Source organism: Uloborus diversus, chromosome 1, assembly GCF_026930045.1.
Source record: "Uloborus diversus isolate 005 chromosome 1, Udiv.v.3.1, whole genome shotgun sequence".
NCBI lineage: Eukaryota > Metazoa > Arthropoda > Arachnida > Araneae > Uloboridae > Uloborus > Uloborus diversus.
In genome coordinates this window covers 55,456,492-55,474,744 of record NC_072731.1, presented here as the reverse complement: position 1 = coordinate 55,474,744, position 18,253 = coordinate 55,456,492, and the positions used below count along the sequence as shown (strand labels likewise).

Below are 18,253 nucleotides of genomic sequence, written 5' to 3'. Positions count from 1 at the left end.
CATGAAGATGCATTTAGAATTGCAGTGTTTTTGTGTTATGAAGAACCTGATTCTCAGCCATCCCAGTTAGTCCTCACTTGGATAACTCACATTCTTGTAGCTGACATCTTTCTGCATTGAAAGATTAGCTCCTCCTGATCGCAGAACCGGGGAGATAGAAAGCAAAATAATATGCTCAGAACATTAACTATTTAATTACCTTGTTTTTGGTCATTGTTATTTATTTTTATCTAATTATTTTATTTATTCTTTCATTTAAATTGAATTGTTTTATCAATTTTAAAACAAGTTTCTACAATGAATTATAGCAACACATATGCTCTAATAAATCTAACATTCCTTTAAATGGCTGAAAATGATATGTAACATACTTTTACAGACTTGTCTTATTGAAAGCGTTCAAATTTATGATAGTAAAACTAGCTTTGGTTATTTTTCCCCTAATGTATTGAATATATGTTCCTTCTTTCTAAAGGTTTCTTCCCATCCTGATGGTTTGCCAACAGCTGATCTCTTAACACAGGCAATGTCTGAATTAACTCAAAATTTGGCAGAGTATCGTTCAACTGGTGAATTTTTAGCCACTCGTTTGTCTCATTCTACTCCAGCAACTTTAGTCAATCCATCACCTTCTACAACTCCTATACCAACTCCTGAATCTCCTAGTACAGCTCCTTCTTCCTCCCCTCCATCAGTACTAGATGCTACAATCCCTACTCATCTGGATCAAATACAACTCAATCAACTTCTTGCTCAGTATCAACAACAACAATTAAGGTGAGTAACGAACATGTTAGCTATCCATTTTAATTATTTTGAATATGGATTCCCAACCTTTTTTGGCCGTCACCAACAATGAAACTTGCGCCATAGCATGAAAATTTGATAATATTTTTTGGTAATGTTTGACCCGCACTGCACAGTTGTTTTCGTACAGTAGATGTTGATGCGTGAACACCCAATTCGTTTTCCCATGCTGTTCTAAAGTCTGTGGAAGATGATTGTCTTTTCGGAAGACTGAATCGTATCAAATACCTGTCCTGCGCTGCATTGGACATTCGTGGGCGACCACTGCCACTCTTTCTTAATGTGCTTCCGGTGCTCTTTAGCTTATTCAGTAGTCGAACAACAGTTGATTGCGAACAGTTTATTCTTTTTGCTATGGAACGTGACGACAATCCTTCTTTGTCCAATGCAACGGCGACACTCTTCTTTTATGGTGTTAGTTGAACGTATTTCAACATACTGCAACTCATAAGTCCAGATCGTAAATGAATGCGTCGAATGTTCAACTGGTTTTTTTTATACAGTTAGAAGGATGATGCAATCTTATGCAATAGCTTGCATCATGTACGGATGCCGATTCGTGTTATATGATGCAAGAACCGTTTAATATTTCATAATTACTTATAAATGCTAAAAATATTTGAATTTTGTGGGTGATGCAATTTTTTCTTTTTACCATTACTGTAAACTGTTTTACTGGTAAGACTAATTTTAGGAGAATGAAAAAAACAAAAAAGTGTTCAACAATGAACGCTATCTACTGTAGTTTAGGGTTAATCCGCTGGAGTAAGGGTTAAAATTTCTGTTGGACTCGCATGCTACTGTGGATGAAAATAACCCAAGTTCGAGGAACTAAAACGGGTTGGCGCAAGCACAACGGAAATTGTGGAGTGGTCTGCTCGGGGGAAAAATTGAATTAAAAACATATTTAACAGTCAAAAACAATTTTTATTTAATTACAATAAATATATTATAAAACTTGTAATATCAACAAGGGTAAATAAGCTACTTTTAAAACCACAAACATTTTGACTGATAATAATCCCCCCCCCCCCCCCACACACACAAGAACATTCATAGGAGTTTCAAAAATACAGTATCATTCAGTTCCAAAACTTTACAGACTAGTCAAACACTAGTCCACCTTGAGTCCAATGCCTAAAAATAGTATAGTCCAGGTAAAACTTAAAAAGTAAGTCCATACCACTCAGGATATTCCACCTTAATATTTGGCATGAAATTGTGAAATCCTGATCCATCTATATTATCCTACGTGAAAGTTGATTGCATCCCGTACCACTTGTGGCCAGCCTCCATGCTGGACTTCCCATAGACTTGACCTCTCAAACACCAAGAACCACTACATCCGGTGAAGAACCCTTACATTCTGACATCCAGTCCAGCCGGACTTCAAGAAACCTTTTACTCCAATCCAGCATGAACCTTCAACAGTCTTGTGAAGCCTATATCCAACAACATCAACTTCTGTGAAAGAAACTTATCTTTCACTCCTTCATTTCCTTCACTATCAAACAATCTCAAGGTGATCAATCGAACCTGCCCGCTCTTTAACCGGGCACAACGAACTTATTTCCTACATCTTAAAAATGAAGTCCACTCGCAAATGTGGAACTGACAAACTGGAAAACACCGCTCCCAGCAACACACCGTACTGCAGTTACTGCAACTTCAAAACTAATAAGATAAGAGTAAGAGCTTGATTGATTGGGTGCACTCACTTAAGTACATTTCCCAATCCCCCCACTTGATGATGTGATATTTATCGAATCACATGCATAAATTATCACTGTGAAACAACGCAACACTGTTTATATTTAAACTGAAACTTTTGAAAATAGTTGTTTATATGCACTCAGCAAAATGTTACTCAACTCAGTAACAGTGACGTCACGCTGTGTAAACAAACACACAATTCTGTTGGAGTTTCTACTTTGGGGAACAATTCGCCCGCCAGTTAGGTAGCAGGATAATTTCAATGATTGCAACAACAGTGAACTAAGTTACAAAAACTTTCTAAAACCTTAGGAATTGTCTTCAAGAACTAAAATTTCATATTTTTGCTACTAATTTCAACTATCAAAATGTCACCAAACAGGCAATTGCTTCGTTCAAATGTAGAAGCAATTTTCACCCGTCATACCTTGTCTTAAAAAATGCCTTCTGACTGTTCAAAAAGATAATTTTCCTCCAATTTTGCCTTGTTTTCATTTTGTTATGCTCACCTTGAAAACATCGGTCGATCAACAGTTCCCTCCGACGATACATTTCTGCGAGCTTACTGGCGTATTGAAACAGTAGTTTTCCCGATTCTAATGCCCATTACCTCCATAATTTTTAGCCTACTTTCCCAGTAAAAGTCAGAAAAATAAGAAAAAAAGCATGAAAGAATGCCTAACATATCTTAAAATATCGCAAAAAACAAAATAAGTCGAAAATAAATAAAATAATTTTAAAAATATCTAAAAATTAAAAATTGGAAAGTAGGGTATTGAGATGGGGGAAAATGTCTGTCTATCCCCCTGCCCCCCCCCCCCCCCCCCCAAAAAAAAAACTTATCCCAATAACTTTTGAGCAAAAAGTCTGATTCAAACAATTTTTTTTTGTTCGAAAGATCTTGGCAAGGACACCTCATTCCCATATTTCACTTTTTGATTTGAACAATTTTTGTTCAATTTGGAACAGTTCAAAAAAACTTATCATTAATGCCTACGGGGAAATTCAAGGCAAAAATAAATCTTGAACTTAGTGGCGAAGTAGCTTCAAACAAACTTTGTAGGAAAAAGCTCTTGATGAAGAACATGCATTGAAAATATCTTTTTGATTTGAACAATTTCCTGCTCAATTTTGAACAGTTCAAATCTTTGAACCTTAGTGCCTACGGGAAAACGGAAAGTCAATATAGATTCCAAACTTTAAGGCAAATTTACTTCAAAATCTGCTAGAAATAGCTCTTGACGACCTACTCCCGATTTTGACTCGGAGATTTTTGGGGAACTTGATTTCGACTCCACTGCCCGAAAATTAGTCGGGACTCCGAATCTCTGACGTTGACTCTTACTTCGTAGCTTTGGCAAAAATTTATACACTGAGGAAAAATAATAGACTCTGGAGAATTCGACTCCAACTCCTGTATCAAAAAATGACTCCAAATCCGCAGCCATGCGTTTTTTACTGTGAAACACTTATTTTTTTTAAAATATGATTTAATTTTATTTTCACTCTAAAGTTTTAATTTATGCATTCCGTTTTTGGCGGAGAAATTCGGAGTACTTAATGTTTTTACAAAAAGATATGCGCACACCTTTTTTTTTATTCAACAATGAAAATTATTTTTTAAGGTGACATTTTATTGTTTTTATTTATTTTTGACAGTACATCAATTCATTTTCAAAATTATTTTTTGGCAACAGGGGAAAAACAAATGATTTTTTTTAAATGGGAAAAACAAATGATTTTTTTTATCTGTATTTATTTTAATGAGCTTTTAATTTTAATTCTTTTTTTTTTTCTTTTTTGAAAGTGGTTAATGATATTTTTAATGGAAACAAATGTATTAGCTGCTTTGTTTAAAAGGTGCTGCTACTTTATTTGTTCATTAATTTATTTTTTATGCCCCTGATTCTTTAGATGAGCAAGACATATTTTATTTCTAGAAATCAGCTTCTAATATTGAAAAATAATGTTTGAAATAACTTGCGATTTTAGCTAATTTTGGGAATTGGATCATATACTAGAAAGTCGATATTGGTAAACGGGAAAGTAGGCTTGTTTTGTTCTGGACAGGAACTTCTTGTTAATATTGGTTGAAACCCTTAGTTAAAAATATATGCTCACAATTTTTTCCCCATTTTAAAAATGTCTACCTGCCTTACCCAAAACTGGATTTGAAACACTCATTATTATTCTGAGCATTTTTTAAGCTACTCATCTTTAGGTAAATGGGTTTCAGAACTGTTTGCACTTCTTCAGCAAGTGGCAGAGGGTGTTAAAATTTTTTAAAGGTATTAAAGAAAGAAATTGGGCCAGGTAATGTTTGAGGGATGAAAAAGTACAGTTAAGGTCAGTAGTAGTTTCTTAAATATACATTCTCTCGAATTATGTAAAAAAAATTTTTACATTTGTTTTCAAAATCGCTTTAAGAATCTTTCCTTAAATGAGAAATAAAATGAATTAAGAAAATGTGCTTACTTCCTCTGGTATTTTTTGACAACTTACCAATAAATAATTGCAAGAAGTTAAAACATTCATTTAATAATTCATAAGTTAATAGAAGATTTGCAGCAGTTAAACGCAAACAGTCTTTGTTTTTGAGTCAATCCAGTTTACGAGTGTAGTCTCTACTGATTTTTTGTGTGGAGGATCCAAAATTTATAGTTTCAGATATGAGGCTCTTTTTTTTAATAAAAATTAAGCGCTGATTAGAACTTGAGTGCAATAAAGTAATTATAATTTGTATGCATGTTACAATCATGGACATTATTTTACATATTTTTTCTCCTTTCTTTTAGTCCACAACAGCTAGCTGTTGTGGTGACTTCTGTCTCTCGATCGTGGCCAGCAGCTGTGACGACGAGTCTGAGCAACTATCCAGCTCGATGAACACCTCTGGGCTGACGCTATTGGAAAATCTGAAAAAAAAAAAAAAAAATTAGTGCCATTTGTATGGCTGCAGCCTTGATGGGCTTGCACCATTGCACATTGTAGTGAGAGCACACTGCTGTTGAGGAGGAGCCATTGTTGAAGTCATTTTGGGAGTAGTAGAAAATAGGGGACAGGGGCATGATGCCTGTCTTGTTTGAATGCCCATCTAGCATTACCTTGCTGGGCTGTGTCAGTTGTGGGTTCATGTTGAGATTTTATGAAAGGAACCAATGTCTCCATTCGGTTCCATACAACTTAATTATTATAGGCTGTGTGTTTGTCCAACCTAACCAAAGATTTTAATGTTCCATCCCCCTTTTTGAACCTTTTAAACGTTGTGATAGCTAGTTGACATTTGCAAGCTAGGGTGGTTGCTATATTGCTTTTCAAAGAACCACTTCGTGCCATTTTTTTCCTCACTTCGGTGGAAACTGCTTGCCTTTCGTAATACTTAGTTTTGGAATGTGATGTGCTTTCTTGATGTTGACTGTGTGTTGAATTTGCTTATTTGGTTTGCTGGATAAAGCTTTTGTTGAGTAGATGGTATTTGAATGTTGTATACTGTCAGACTTTTCTGGCTAGTCACTTGTTACTTAGGTTCACTGTACATCACTCGCTGTGAAAGCACAATTTCATTTTCTGTTGTAAAAAGCATATTCATTGTTGATAGCATTTTACCTGTATATTTGTATATGAACAATCAGAATTAAAAAATATATATATATTATGTAATTTACTTAAAAATGGATTTAAATTTTCTGTTGAATATGTGTGTAATTTAACAACTTTTAAGTGTGACATACTGATCTTCGATTCCTTACATTGTTTTGGTTTGTTTCATCATGAAGTTTGAAAACTTTACTTAAACTTATGTTTCACTTCGTAAAAATACTGGAAATTAATGTAAAAATGAATTGTACAGATATTGAAGATAAAATCAACTTCAAATTGTAAAAATGTATTTAAGAGCTATTTTCGAATTTATGATTACCTATCTATTGAGCTTCATAAGAAAGCAAAATTTTAAGAACACTTGATGTGTGTATTGTTTACTGACATTAATTCATTGTCATATTTCAAATGTTACATGTTTTAAAATGTGTACTTCCCAAATATTTTAGACTTAAAAAGTGATTAGAATGCTTACTACTAATTTTTTGAAATCAAGTATGTTGCATTTATTTAGAGAAAAAAATAGATTTGAGAGAGTTGTATAAAGTATTATATATAAATTCTATTTTTATCGCGGCTGGGACTTTTCAAGTTCATATAGCAAATCTACGTTCATGTATTTAAGCATTTTATTTATTGATTGTACTGCACTTTACAGAATAACCATTAGGCTATACTATCTCTAATCTATTTTCCTGTTTAAAATTTAAATGAAATAACTGTTGCACTTTTTTCTGACATCTTTCACAATTTTTAAATACTTAACTTCTTCAAAAGGCAAAGTTCATATCACTGTCATGGAATGTTTCAGCCTCTAAAGCCCAAACAATTGTTTTTATCTTAATTGCACACTGCCAATTACACCAAAAATTTATTTAAGCTTCTTTACATATTAAATATGTGATTGTATATATGTCGTTATATAATATAGAATAGTTATACATTTAGTATGGCAGCTTATATGTTAATATTTATTTTCATTTGTCCAGATTTCATTCTGATATAAAGGTTATTTTGTGCCATTTTTCCTATGTAAATATTTTTAATTTTTTCCACCCATTTTAATGTAATCATTAATTTGAAACATAAATTTTAATTCCAACTTGTTATGTTTTACTTTTAAGTGTAATAAAATATTTCAAAACTGTATACTTTTTTTTTTTGAGCAATCATGATTGCTTATTGTTCTCATTTGACTGTTTTGATGTCATGATGATGAATGGAGACTGCTTTTACTATGACTGAGTTTGTTTATTTTACACTGCCTGAATCGCGTAAGAAGAACATTAAAGCTATATAAAATAAACAACTTTACACACAAAAAAGCACAGATGATCCGCGGTAGCATATAATCTGCACCTCATTCATTTTACACTTTTTTAACAGAAAAAAAAGTATTTATTTTTTCGGAAATATTTGATTTTAAAAGAGTACCTGTTTTTATCGATTTGTTTACAAAATCAAACATCTTGATAAAATTTTCAAGTTAAAAGTAGGTAGCTCATAGGTCATCAAAAAGTGTAACTTTTATGTCACACGTCTTTTACAGAAAAAACTTTAACGAACAATTCATTTAACAATGCTTTTTAATTTTATCAAAAATATATCTATTTAAACTTGCCAATGATTTTTTAATAATAATTTTTATTTTAGCATATTTTTGGTTCACAACATGTGAATTTTCACCTCTGTGTCATGTCACACACCTTGTGTGACTGTTTATGTTGCTTAATAACTTGTTAAATTAAAAGTATTTATTCCTTTCACAAGCGTCTCAAATACTAATTTTTTAATATTATGTTTTAGTTTGTTTTACAATGTTATTATTTTGGAGGTGAAAATAACTAATGGAGGGGAAATACATCAATCTTAGGCATTCTACCAAAATTATACATTGCCAGTATATTCTCAAATTTACTAAATACTATTTTTAACTCATTTTAACTAAAAGGATAACTGCTAATGAAGCCAAACTTTAATTAGAAGAGCTTAATATTAGATTCCCAATAATCATTAAAATAGCTCTGTTTGCAAAATTAACAAAATTACTACTTTGATATTAAATTGGCCTCTATTTTTAAACATTATAAGTTTTTTTCTTTTCTGTGAACAAGGAATTATTTTATTTATTTTTTAATTTGTGAGTGAAATAATTGGAACTTAGCTGGGCCGTTGTTTATGGTTACTTCTAGTAGGCAACACTTTCCTTTAAGAATGAAAAAAAAAAGAAAACAAAAGGTTTTGAAATTGAAAAATATTTGCGTTCAAAAATTACGTTTTCTGGAGAATGACCCTTATGTTTTATCTTTGTCAGCAACTTCAGTAGTTTCAGATCTATATGAACTTCTTTACTACAAAATGAAAATAATGATAATGATCATGTGATTGATGTTGGGCAAAAAATAATGGTTAAAGGGTCGGCTTCATTAGCAGTACCTCAAAAATGATGAAACGATCAAAAAAAATTTTGCTTATTTCAAAAGTAAAACCTATTCTGAACACAGAGAAAAAGTTTCATTGCTTTAGTTCAAATATTTAAAAAGTCATGAGTGGTTTTAGCCATGCTCGCTATGTGTTCTTATGCAAAAGAAAAATTTTAAACTGCTTTTTCTCAATGATGGTATTTTTGTTTTTTCATGTCATTAGAATCCCTGTGGATTTTTTGCTATTAAAGATACAGCTTTAAAGTAATACATTTTGCAATTGGGATAACATCTTTGACAAAACTGTGCATTCAGGGTCCGTACTCAATTTCAGAAATAAAATGAAGGAGTTTTGAAGGAGTAAAATAAGATTTTGAAAGAGTACTAATGGGCTATCATAAAATGATGTCACAATTTTTTTCAACATATTTGACCCCTTCTCCCTTTATCACAAAGTGTCACACTTCACCTAACTCGTCCTCTTGTTACATGTCATATTTTTTTAACATTGTTACATCAACTGTGTGATGTCACTTTTTGTCACCTTCTCTCTTCCCCTTGTCTCAACTTCATGAGCCCGTCTCCTCCTCAAGGCGTGACATCACTTGTGGATGACCCTTTTTACAATATCTAACTGCAATTTACTAAGCAATTGTTTTTTAACACAATCACTTAATATTGTACATCTACTTATGTAGTTTTAAATATTTAAATAATAATTAGACAACCTGACTCTAGCTGCTGAAAGTGTGGTGGAGGGAAAAAGAATAATCATAAAACTTGAAAAAATAGCCAAGCACCATTTAAGCATGTTTTACTTCACTTATGAAATGTTTTAATCTTCTAATAAAACTTTCACCTTCAAATTTTATGACTTAACTATGATCAATTTGTAAATCACATCTTTATGAAAAAAACAAAAACAAATGCATGAAATTACTACATTAAAATGGCCCTTGTGACGAAGTTGGTTGTCAATCAACGTATTATAAGTTACTGTCATAGAGGAAGATTATGTAGTCTTAAACTAAAAAAGAAGGAGTTTTGAGGGAGTTAAAACCAAAATGAAGGAGTTTGAAGGGCCCTTTAAGAAAATTTCCTAAATGAAGGAGTTTGGAAGGAGCGTACGAACCTTGGCATTGGATAAGCATTTTATAAATTACTCAAATGTTTAGAGCATGTTAAACCTTTAAAAACCAATTTAAAAAAAAAAACTTTGATTTTCTACATAATTAATCACAGAAAATTTTCTAATAAACTCATAAGCAAATGAATGCACAGATTTTTAGAGATGATTATAGTGATTGTTTAGCAAAAAAAATTTTTTTTAATTAGTGCAAAAATAAAAAAGCCTTAAAGATTTCAAAAAATTGAAATTTTCTTCAATTTTTTGAATTTTTAAAAAAAGTAGGCAATATTTTTAAATTTTGAAAATAAATTATTGATTAAGAATTAAGTATGCATGTTATGGTTTCAAAGAAATGTAACATTTACTTTAATTTTAAAAAAAAATGCTTGAAAGGTACTGTGACCCCTTAAGGCTGTTTTCTTCAGTTGAAAATAAGCATAAACTATATGTTATTGCAAAAAAAAAAAATATTTTAAAGAAATTTCTTTTGTTTTTCTGTCTTTTCATGTATTTCAATATAAATTTAATTTTTTTATTCAAAGGGGAATTTCACAAAGTAATTATTTGCAGAAAATTTTCCAGTTGGGATTTGTGTTCGCAGAAAGCTTTTCATTTTATCTTAAGTCTGGTTGCCAGGGGTTGAAAGGTGCCTAAAAATATATTTAATTCACCCTCATGGAGTTTCCAAAAATTGTTATCATAAATGAAGAGTAAAAGATCGAGTTTCCACATTAGTTATATTTAAAAAATGTATGTAAAAATATTACAAAACCGATGGTATAGAGTTGCCCCTGGCAACCCTGGTTAAGGACCGAAAAAGGTAGGCAACCTTACTTTAACAGTTTCTTTACAGCTTTTATCTTCATTTATGACAACAATTTTTGGAAACTCGATGAGGGTAAATTACTCATTTTTAGGCAATTTTTAGCATTTGGCAACTCTGCTTAGGTACCGGAAAAAGGTAGGCAACCTTACTTAAGCGTTTTATTTACGGCTTTTACTCTTCATTTATAGCAATAATTTCCGGAAACTCGATAAGGGGTAAATCATGTCCCTCATTGAAACCTTTTATCCCCTGACAACCCTGATTTGGGAGCCGAAAAAGGTAGACAACCTTAGTTTAGCGTGTTATTTCCATCTTTTACTCTTCATTTATGACAATGATTTTCAGAAACTCGATGAGGGTTAGTTACTAATTTTTAGGCACCTTTCAAACCCTGGCAACACTGATAAGTTCACGTGAAAGAGGTAGAAACCATTACTTTCATATTTATTACAACTTTTGCTCTTCATATATGGTAAAAATTTTAGGAAACTCAATGAGGGTAGGTCAAGCCTAGAGGGATCTTGGACTAGAACTCGTGGCAATTTAATCTGTTCTTATTATGTGAAGTTGGGTTTTGTGCTTAGAAAAGTTTCAACTTTTTGAATAACTTCTGAAATATGTGCTAAAAAGATTATTTGCTAAGGGGGATATAAACAGTTTATGTCACCTAAAGTTGTCATTAAAATAATTTCGTAGCAAATTAGTTTCAAAATCCACAATATTTATAATTTTAAAAAAAATGAAAGAAAATTATTATTATAAACTATTGATCATTCTGAACAAATTAAAAGAATGCTCAATTTTTAGAAGTTAAAATCATTCTTATTTATTTTATTTTCTAGGCATGTTTTTAAGTATGATATCATCTAATACGCAATCAAGAAATTTTTTCAATCAATTCTCTAGAACTTTGGCAAAGTCTGGAAGAAATTTTTATCAAAATAAATAAATAAAGTAAACAACATTTAAGACTTTAAAAATAAGGTTATTTAAATTAATCACTGCTCCTTCTAAGCAATCAACAATCAATAACTTATTCAAAGCACAAATAAGTTAATATTTGAATTTTGTAATTGCTTTACAATGTTTGTTTTCAAATAATCAAAGAAGGAGTATTTTGAACGAATGGAAACTTCTAACAGTGTTACATCTTAGTTGACTGAAATTAAATTGAATTCTCTCAGATTGTATGTAGGATTCCACTTTTTTTGAGAAAAATGATTTATAATTTTTGCTTTACTGAAGAAAAGAGAGCAAAAGAGCTCTTTAGAGCAAAATTCATTTAAATAAGTGGCGGTCACTGTATAAAGTTTAAATGAAGCTAAAGTTTTGAGATTATGACAGGCTCACAACAATACATCCTTTTACTGTATGTTTTGTTTGCTACAATCATTGGCACATAGAAAAGTACCAAAATTTTCATATTTTTGTCATGTATACAAACTTTATTTTCAAGTTTAAAGATAGTTATTACAGCTCTGAAACGTGTGACAAAAATGTTCATTTTGCGTTAAATTGTTTTTCACCAATTTATTCAGCATAACCTAAATAATTTACAGGTTATAGTATGCTCGCTTTCTCTTTCAGTTTCTCCAGTTAAATATGCTTCACTAAGCTTTTGCCGCTGATTCTGAATGTTGATGTATTAATTAGTGATTTAATGGTTTTAACACTTCAAAAAAAGAAATGTTTTTAAGAATTTAACAAAAATCATGATAAACAATACAGTGAAACTTCGATAAGTCAAAGTTGCAGGGAATGATTAAAATATTCGAGGTTATCAAAAATTAGGCTTATCGAATATGAAAACAAATCGATTGAATAAAATAAAATACCACCCTGAAACTTATTTAAATGAAAATATGAGCATAAAAGTGATAGAGTAATGTGTCCAAGATAATATTGTGGGCCTCAAAACAACAGTAGGATATCTAAGGCGACATATTAAAAGTATAACATAATTTTATAAATTCAAGAGTTAGTAAAGGTTTGAAAACAAATTTATAATGTTATGTAGGATATAACAATTTTTACTTACAAAAAAAAAGATAGGTTAAAAAAAAATCTGTTATCAAACATTGTTTTTAGCAGAAATTTGTTCCTTCATTAAGTAGACTTAGAATAATTTTAAAACACCAAAAGAGTCTGAAACTCATAAAAATATGCAATGCAACTGTTGCTTTTCTTACAGTCTGTTTTTTTTCTAGCACCGCCCATCAAAATGTTTTTTTGAGCAATCACGATTGTTTATTGTTCTCACTTGACTCTTTTGATGTGCTATCATTTTATTTTCCCACCAGCACCCTCTGCAGCATCACCATCAACTGGCTCCTCACGATGCTGCTCCTATAGCGAAAACCGTCTCCAGGTTGCATCCATATGCTATGCACACGTGCATACATACACAACTACACACACGCGCACACACAAATACATACACCTACACACACATATATACAAACACATACACACACTTTTAACATATACATACACACACATATATACAAACACATACACACACTCAAATACTTTCATACACACACTCGCATACATACAGACACCTACACACATACACATTCCCCACCACACACAAACACTCATACACACATTACTACCCACACACTCATCACACTCATGCCTGCACACAGACACAAACACATATGCCTAGACATACACATTCCCCACCACACACAAACACTCATACACACAATTACACACACACTCATACCTGCACACAGACACAAACACACATGCCTACACACACATTCCCCCTACACACAAACAACATCCCCCCCCACACACACACACACACACTCGTGATTGCGAAAAACATAATTTGAATTCCAGATGTCAAAATTCAAATTTTTTTTTAAAGATTTTTAAAAAATTATTGTGAATTTGGAGGCACATCAAATGGCAATGCAAATTCCCTTCTTTGCTACGCCGTAATCCAATTAACTCTACTTTTTCTTGGTAGCTTAAAATTTAAAATATTCTCTTAGAATATTTTTAAGTTCACATTTTCAGGAATCAATGGAAACAGCACCATTTGCTTTCTATAACAAAGAAAGAAAAAAAGCACTTCTTGGAAAGACCAGCGGCTTTGTAGAGTACTGCAAAATTGAAAAATAGCTCTTCTAACCAGTAACCCTCCCTCTTCTCCCTTTTCACTAAAAAAGGAATTATTCTATAATCGCGAATATACTCACACCTCCTTGTAATTTTTTCCATCCCAATTTTTGGGTTGCACTAAATCATAGCTTTGATTTACCTCATGTGCAGGGTTTTCTTTTTGTTTCTACGAAATAAATGAAGCAAACTAGTTTAAAATGAAAAGAAGAAAAAAACCTTCCCAAATTATGTGTAAGTAATAGGTTTCAAAGACTCATTAGATCACCTTTGCCTAGATGCCTTTTATGCATTTATGCAATGCAATGGTGCCAATTTCTTTCTTTTTATTCATACTTTTTGGAGAGTAAAAAAAAAACACGATTTCGGCTAATAGAGTTACGTTAGCAAGGAAGTTTTGATGACATTCGTGATATAAAATTCGACTGATTGAATATTTCGACTCAACGAATTCGGCTTATCGAAAATAAATAACATTAATTTCCTATTCAGTTAGACAGGAATAAATATTCACTTCAACTTATCGAAGTTTTCAGCTCATCAAAGATCGACTTACCGAAGTTTCACTGTACTTGAACATTTTCTGTAATAGATAATTATTCATGTCATATACAGCCTGTTTTTAGAAGAAAATAGTTTATTTGTACTAAGTAAATATATATATATACTTCAATTTTTAGCTTTTACATGATTTTTCTCTCTCTCTTATTTTCATGTTACAATATATAATTTACACTTTTTTCTAAAATGTAGTACCGTAAGAGCGGGTAAAAATGGTTTGGAGGGTGAAAATGATACAAACACCAGTTTTGACCTAATAAGCATTCGTAGTGCACTCTAGGATATCCCAGTTTTAATAGTGCAAACTTCTCTGGTAATGAGAGTTATTATCATAGTCAAAACGGCCCGCCAGACGAATAACCTGGGGATTGAATTTATTTGTTGGGAGCAACTGGTGCTACTTTTTTGTATGTAGCTCGAAAATTTATGGTGGTGGACTTTTCGTGCAGAAGGATTCACGATTTTGTTAGTACCTTTAGCTTTCATATTACATATAGAAAGTAACCTCCAATTTTCATTCAAAAATATATTTTGGTGTTGCTACAGTTACAAATGTGTGAAGTTTACAATTTGGATGGTGAGTGTGGTACAGTAATTAGTCGAAATTTTGGAGGGTGAGTTAGGTTATCGAGGGGAAAAGTATCCAGGAAAAATCACAAGTGTAGAAGCAAGTGAGTTTGAAGTTACAACCAGGGCTGCGGTGTCGGGAGGAATATGCCCGACTCTCCGACTCCTGGATTTTAAAACGTCCGACTCTAACCCCGACTGTTTTATTTTTTAATTTTGTTTTTTCAATTTCCCCCATTCATTGAAAGGGGGAAAACCTCTAAACAGAGATTGAAATATTAATTCCTCTTTATGAAATTTTCGCATTATATTTTATGTAAACCTAAGACACATATAGCGATAGAAATTCAATTTAAAAATCAAATGTTCCAATAGTTACAATTTTAAAATGAGATTACTTAAAATCTCATTTTTTTAAAAATTGAAAAGGATTAATTTGCTCCCCTTTAATGTTGAACAAATAGATGCTTATCAATTTGTGTGCTTTTAATTTTTAAAAGCTGTAACTTGAGAGAAAAAAAGTTTTTTTCAAAGTCAAAAGTATTTCTTGAGAAGGGGAGATCCACCCTGGGTGACACCCATCTGGTGGGTGACGCCCCAAGTTGATTTCAGAGTTCATAAAAAAATATATAAATACTTTAACTCTAAAAAATTTCCCCTAAAAATCTTTAAAAATATTTATTATATAAAATTTAATCGTAAATAGGGCGCTATATTGCCGAGAGAGCCCAGTACATGTACATCGTAAGCAAATTTTAAATAAAATGCGAATAGCTTTTTTCACGAATAGCTTTTTACCCGAATAGGTTTTACCTATATTTCTTCTTTGCTCAATTTTTGATTTAACTTTTATTGGTTGCTTTAGAATTAACCTTAGTATGAAGACTGCAATTATTGAGTGTTGTAACCAAGAAATCATATTGAGAACCAAGATTGTAGAAACAGTCTTTAGCATTAAATACATTAGATTATATTTTATCGGATCTTTTGAATTCATGCTTTTGCGTAAATCATATTTGAATTTGTTGAACACCTCAGAAGTTTTCAACCAAGCTGCGGGTCCCAACATGCTCAAGGGATACATTCCTTTTACTATTTTATAACCGAGATTGAAGTAAAATATATATTATTTTTATTTGAAAGTGATTACAGTAAATGTTAGACATCAAAACCGTTTGCTGACAGCTGCTATTAGTTAAAGAAAGTTTTAAAAAAAACAAGCAAACCAGCGGGTCGACGGAACCACCTATTACAGAAAATGAATTTTCAATAAATAAAGAAGTCGGCTAGTTGCCCCAACTGCAATTATTGTCTTATTAGTAAATCTTTATACATAAATCAAACCCATTTATAGTAAATTTTTTAAAAAAATGTAAGGAGGGTAAGTTAAAATTAGAGATTAAAAAAAACCCGGAGTTGGAGAGTCGGTATGTTTTTCAACGACTTCAACTCAGACTTCACCACAAAATCAACCTGACTCTGACACCTCGACTCCAACTCCACAGCCCTGATTACAACAATGTTGAAGCGAGGTAAGGTTTGGGAGTAGTCAGAAAAAGAAGATAGTATTTGGTATCCATCTCCAAAAATCATGAAGAAAATAAAGCCATTGTTTTATCTTGATTTTATTATGTACCTGATTCTCCAAAGTTCAATTTTCAGCATAACTTACATCTACAACTCTCCTATTAAAATAAAAGAGAAAAAGAGTATGGTACAAACCACCAAAACCTATACAAAAATGTTCAAACATGTACTGTACCATTCTCACCTGCAATGAGAGGATGAGAGTAGTACAAAGAAAAACTGCTCTGGAGGGGATGTGGGTAAAGTTCCAAATTAGTTCAGGGTCAGAATCAAAAGCCCAGGTTCTAAATTATAATGATAATGCAACTTTATTTTTCCGAATGAATGTTGAGTAATTACAAACAGAAATGTACTAAAACTGTACCATAGTCACCCGCTTTTACGGTTTGGAAAAAACACATTTTTCATGCATGATAGTTAATGGAATATATATCCTTCCTCTGTTGTTTTAGAATCGGAATTTGTGATCTAACTTCATCAACATGCGACAGATCTGAAAAGGAAATGTAACTTTAGCTCTAAAGAAAAGAAAGCATTTTTTCAAACATGCTGGATTTACAAAATAATGTGCTTACCTATATCTTTATACAATATTGTTTCTTTTTCATCAGCTTTGCACATAACTTCGCCCCTTCAAAAAATAAATATTACTAACATTTCTGCAAACTAAGTTATGTTAATTAAGGAAAATGTATTTTGTTAAATTAATATTTTTTAATTAATTAACTTCTAGATTACTTAGCAAATGAAATGTGAAACATAGTGAGATAGGACAGGAAGTTATAGGTTGAACATTTTTATCAGTACAGTATAATCCCGATTTAAGGATTGTCAAGGGACTGAAAAAAGAGAGGAGCATGAACATTCAATGCAGCAAAATCCGGAACAGTGAAATGCATCATTACATTGAGGAAATCGTTAAATCTTAGTTATACTACAATTTGATCAGTCGATCCTGAATGAAGATCAACAGGCCTCTTCCAAAGACTACCCACTCCTTTGAATGTAAAGGCAGCTTCTGAAAGCTATTCCAAATACCTACTACTCTATTTAAGTAGTAATTTTCCTCAATTTCAAGATTAGCCTGAAATTTGAAAAGTTTAAATTGTTGACCTCTGCTTCAGTTTTCTCTGAAAAATGTAGTACAATCAGTTATTTTATTGAACTGAATACAGTTCATGCAAAATGCTAAAAGTCATGGATTTGTTTATGTTAGCCATTATTATTGACAATAATAAATAAGTAAAATTTTGAAGAAAACAAAATGTATATCTATATATAAAAAAAATTCCTGTTATTATACTACTAGTGGTACTCACACGGCTTTGCCGGTAGTAGAGAATTAAAGGGTCATTTGGTTTGCCTGTATCTTTACAAATAATGGAAGATGAATTTCTCTCCAATTTGTTATGTTTATTTGCTTGCCCATGTTATGAAATTTGCTCGCCCACGTTAGTTATGACAACTTGCTTACCCATGTTATAGTAATTTGCTTGCCCACGTTATGATAATTTGCTCCGTAAAATGTTCTTAAAATTGGAATAGAAAAAGAACAAAATCAAATTTTCGAAATTTGCTGCTAGGTGCACACCCCTATTGTACAAACCAATTTCGTGCCAAATTTAAATTGGCAGCACAGTCTGGGCGATATGCGGGTCACAGACATCCAGACTAAGATTCAGACTTTCAGCTTTATTTTTAGTAAAGAAAACCCACACATTAGAATCCAATTATACTGCAAACATTAACTGATTTGTTATAAGTTAACTTTTTTAGAAAGAAATCCTATATATTTAGTTGTTTTAGACATATTAAATTTCACCATTCCCATGTGTATATTGACATTTTCAGGCTGCATCTTATCTATACTAATATTACAAAGAGAGAGGGCAGATTTTTGTGTGCTTATAT

General features: G+C 31.8%; 2 protein-coding genes across 7 annotated transcripts in view; one reads left to right on the top strand and one right to left on the bottom strand.

Moving 5' to 3' along the window:
• The window catches only part of LOC129229679 (PR domain zinc finger protein 10-like), a 138,155-nt gene extending 130,870 nt beyond the window's left edge, over positions 1–7,285 (top strand). For all 5 annotated transcript variants that reach the window (XM_054864067.1, XM_054864061.1, XM_054864041.1 and 2 more), the window contains 2 exons: positions 476–777; positions 5,316–7,285. In XM_054864067.1, coding sequence (XP_054720042.1) covers positions 476–777; positions 5,316–5,406 — 393 coding nt within the window. In that variant the 3' untranslated portion in view covers positions 5,407–7,285. The remainder of the gene's footprint in view (positions 1–475; positions 778–5,315) is intronic.
• Positions 5,297–18,253, bottom strand: part of LOC129229720 (omega-amidase NIT2-like) — a 28,674-nt gene continuing 15,717 nt past the window's right edge. Inside the window, exons 8-9 of one of the 2 annotated variants that reach the window (XM_054864087.1) lie at positions 16,918–16,973; positions 14,278–16,835 (exon numbers count right to left, since the gene is read on the bottom strand). In XM_054864087.1, the coding sequence (XP_054720062.1) occupies positions 16,747–16,835; positions 16,918–16,973 (145 nt within the window). In that variant the 3' untranslated portion in view covers positions 14,278–16,746. Of the gene's footprint in view, positions 5,436–14,277; positions 16,836–16,917; positions 16,974–18,253 lie in introns of those variants that run through there. The other variant, XM_054864095.1, reaches the window with a different exon arrangement.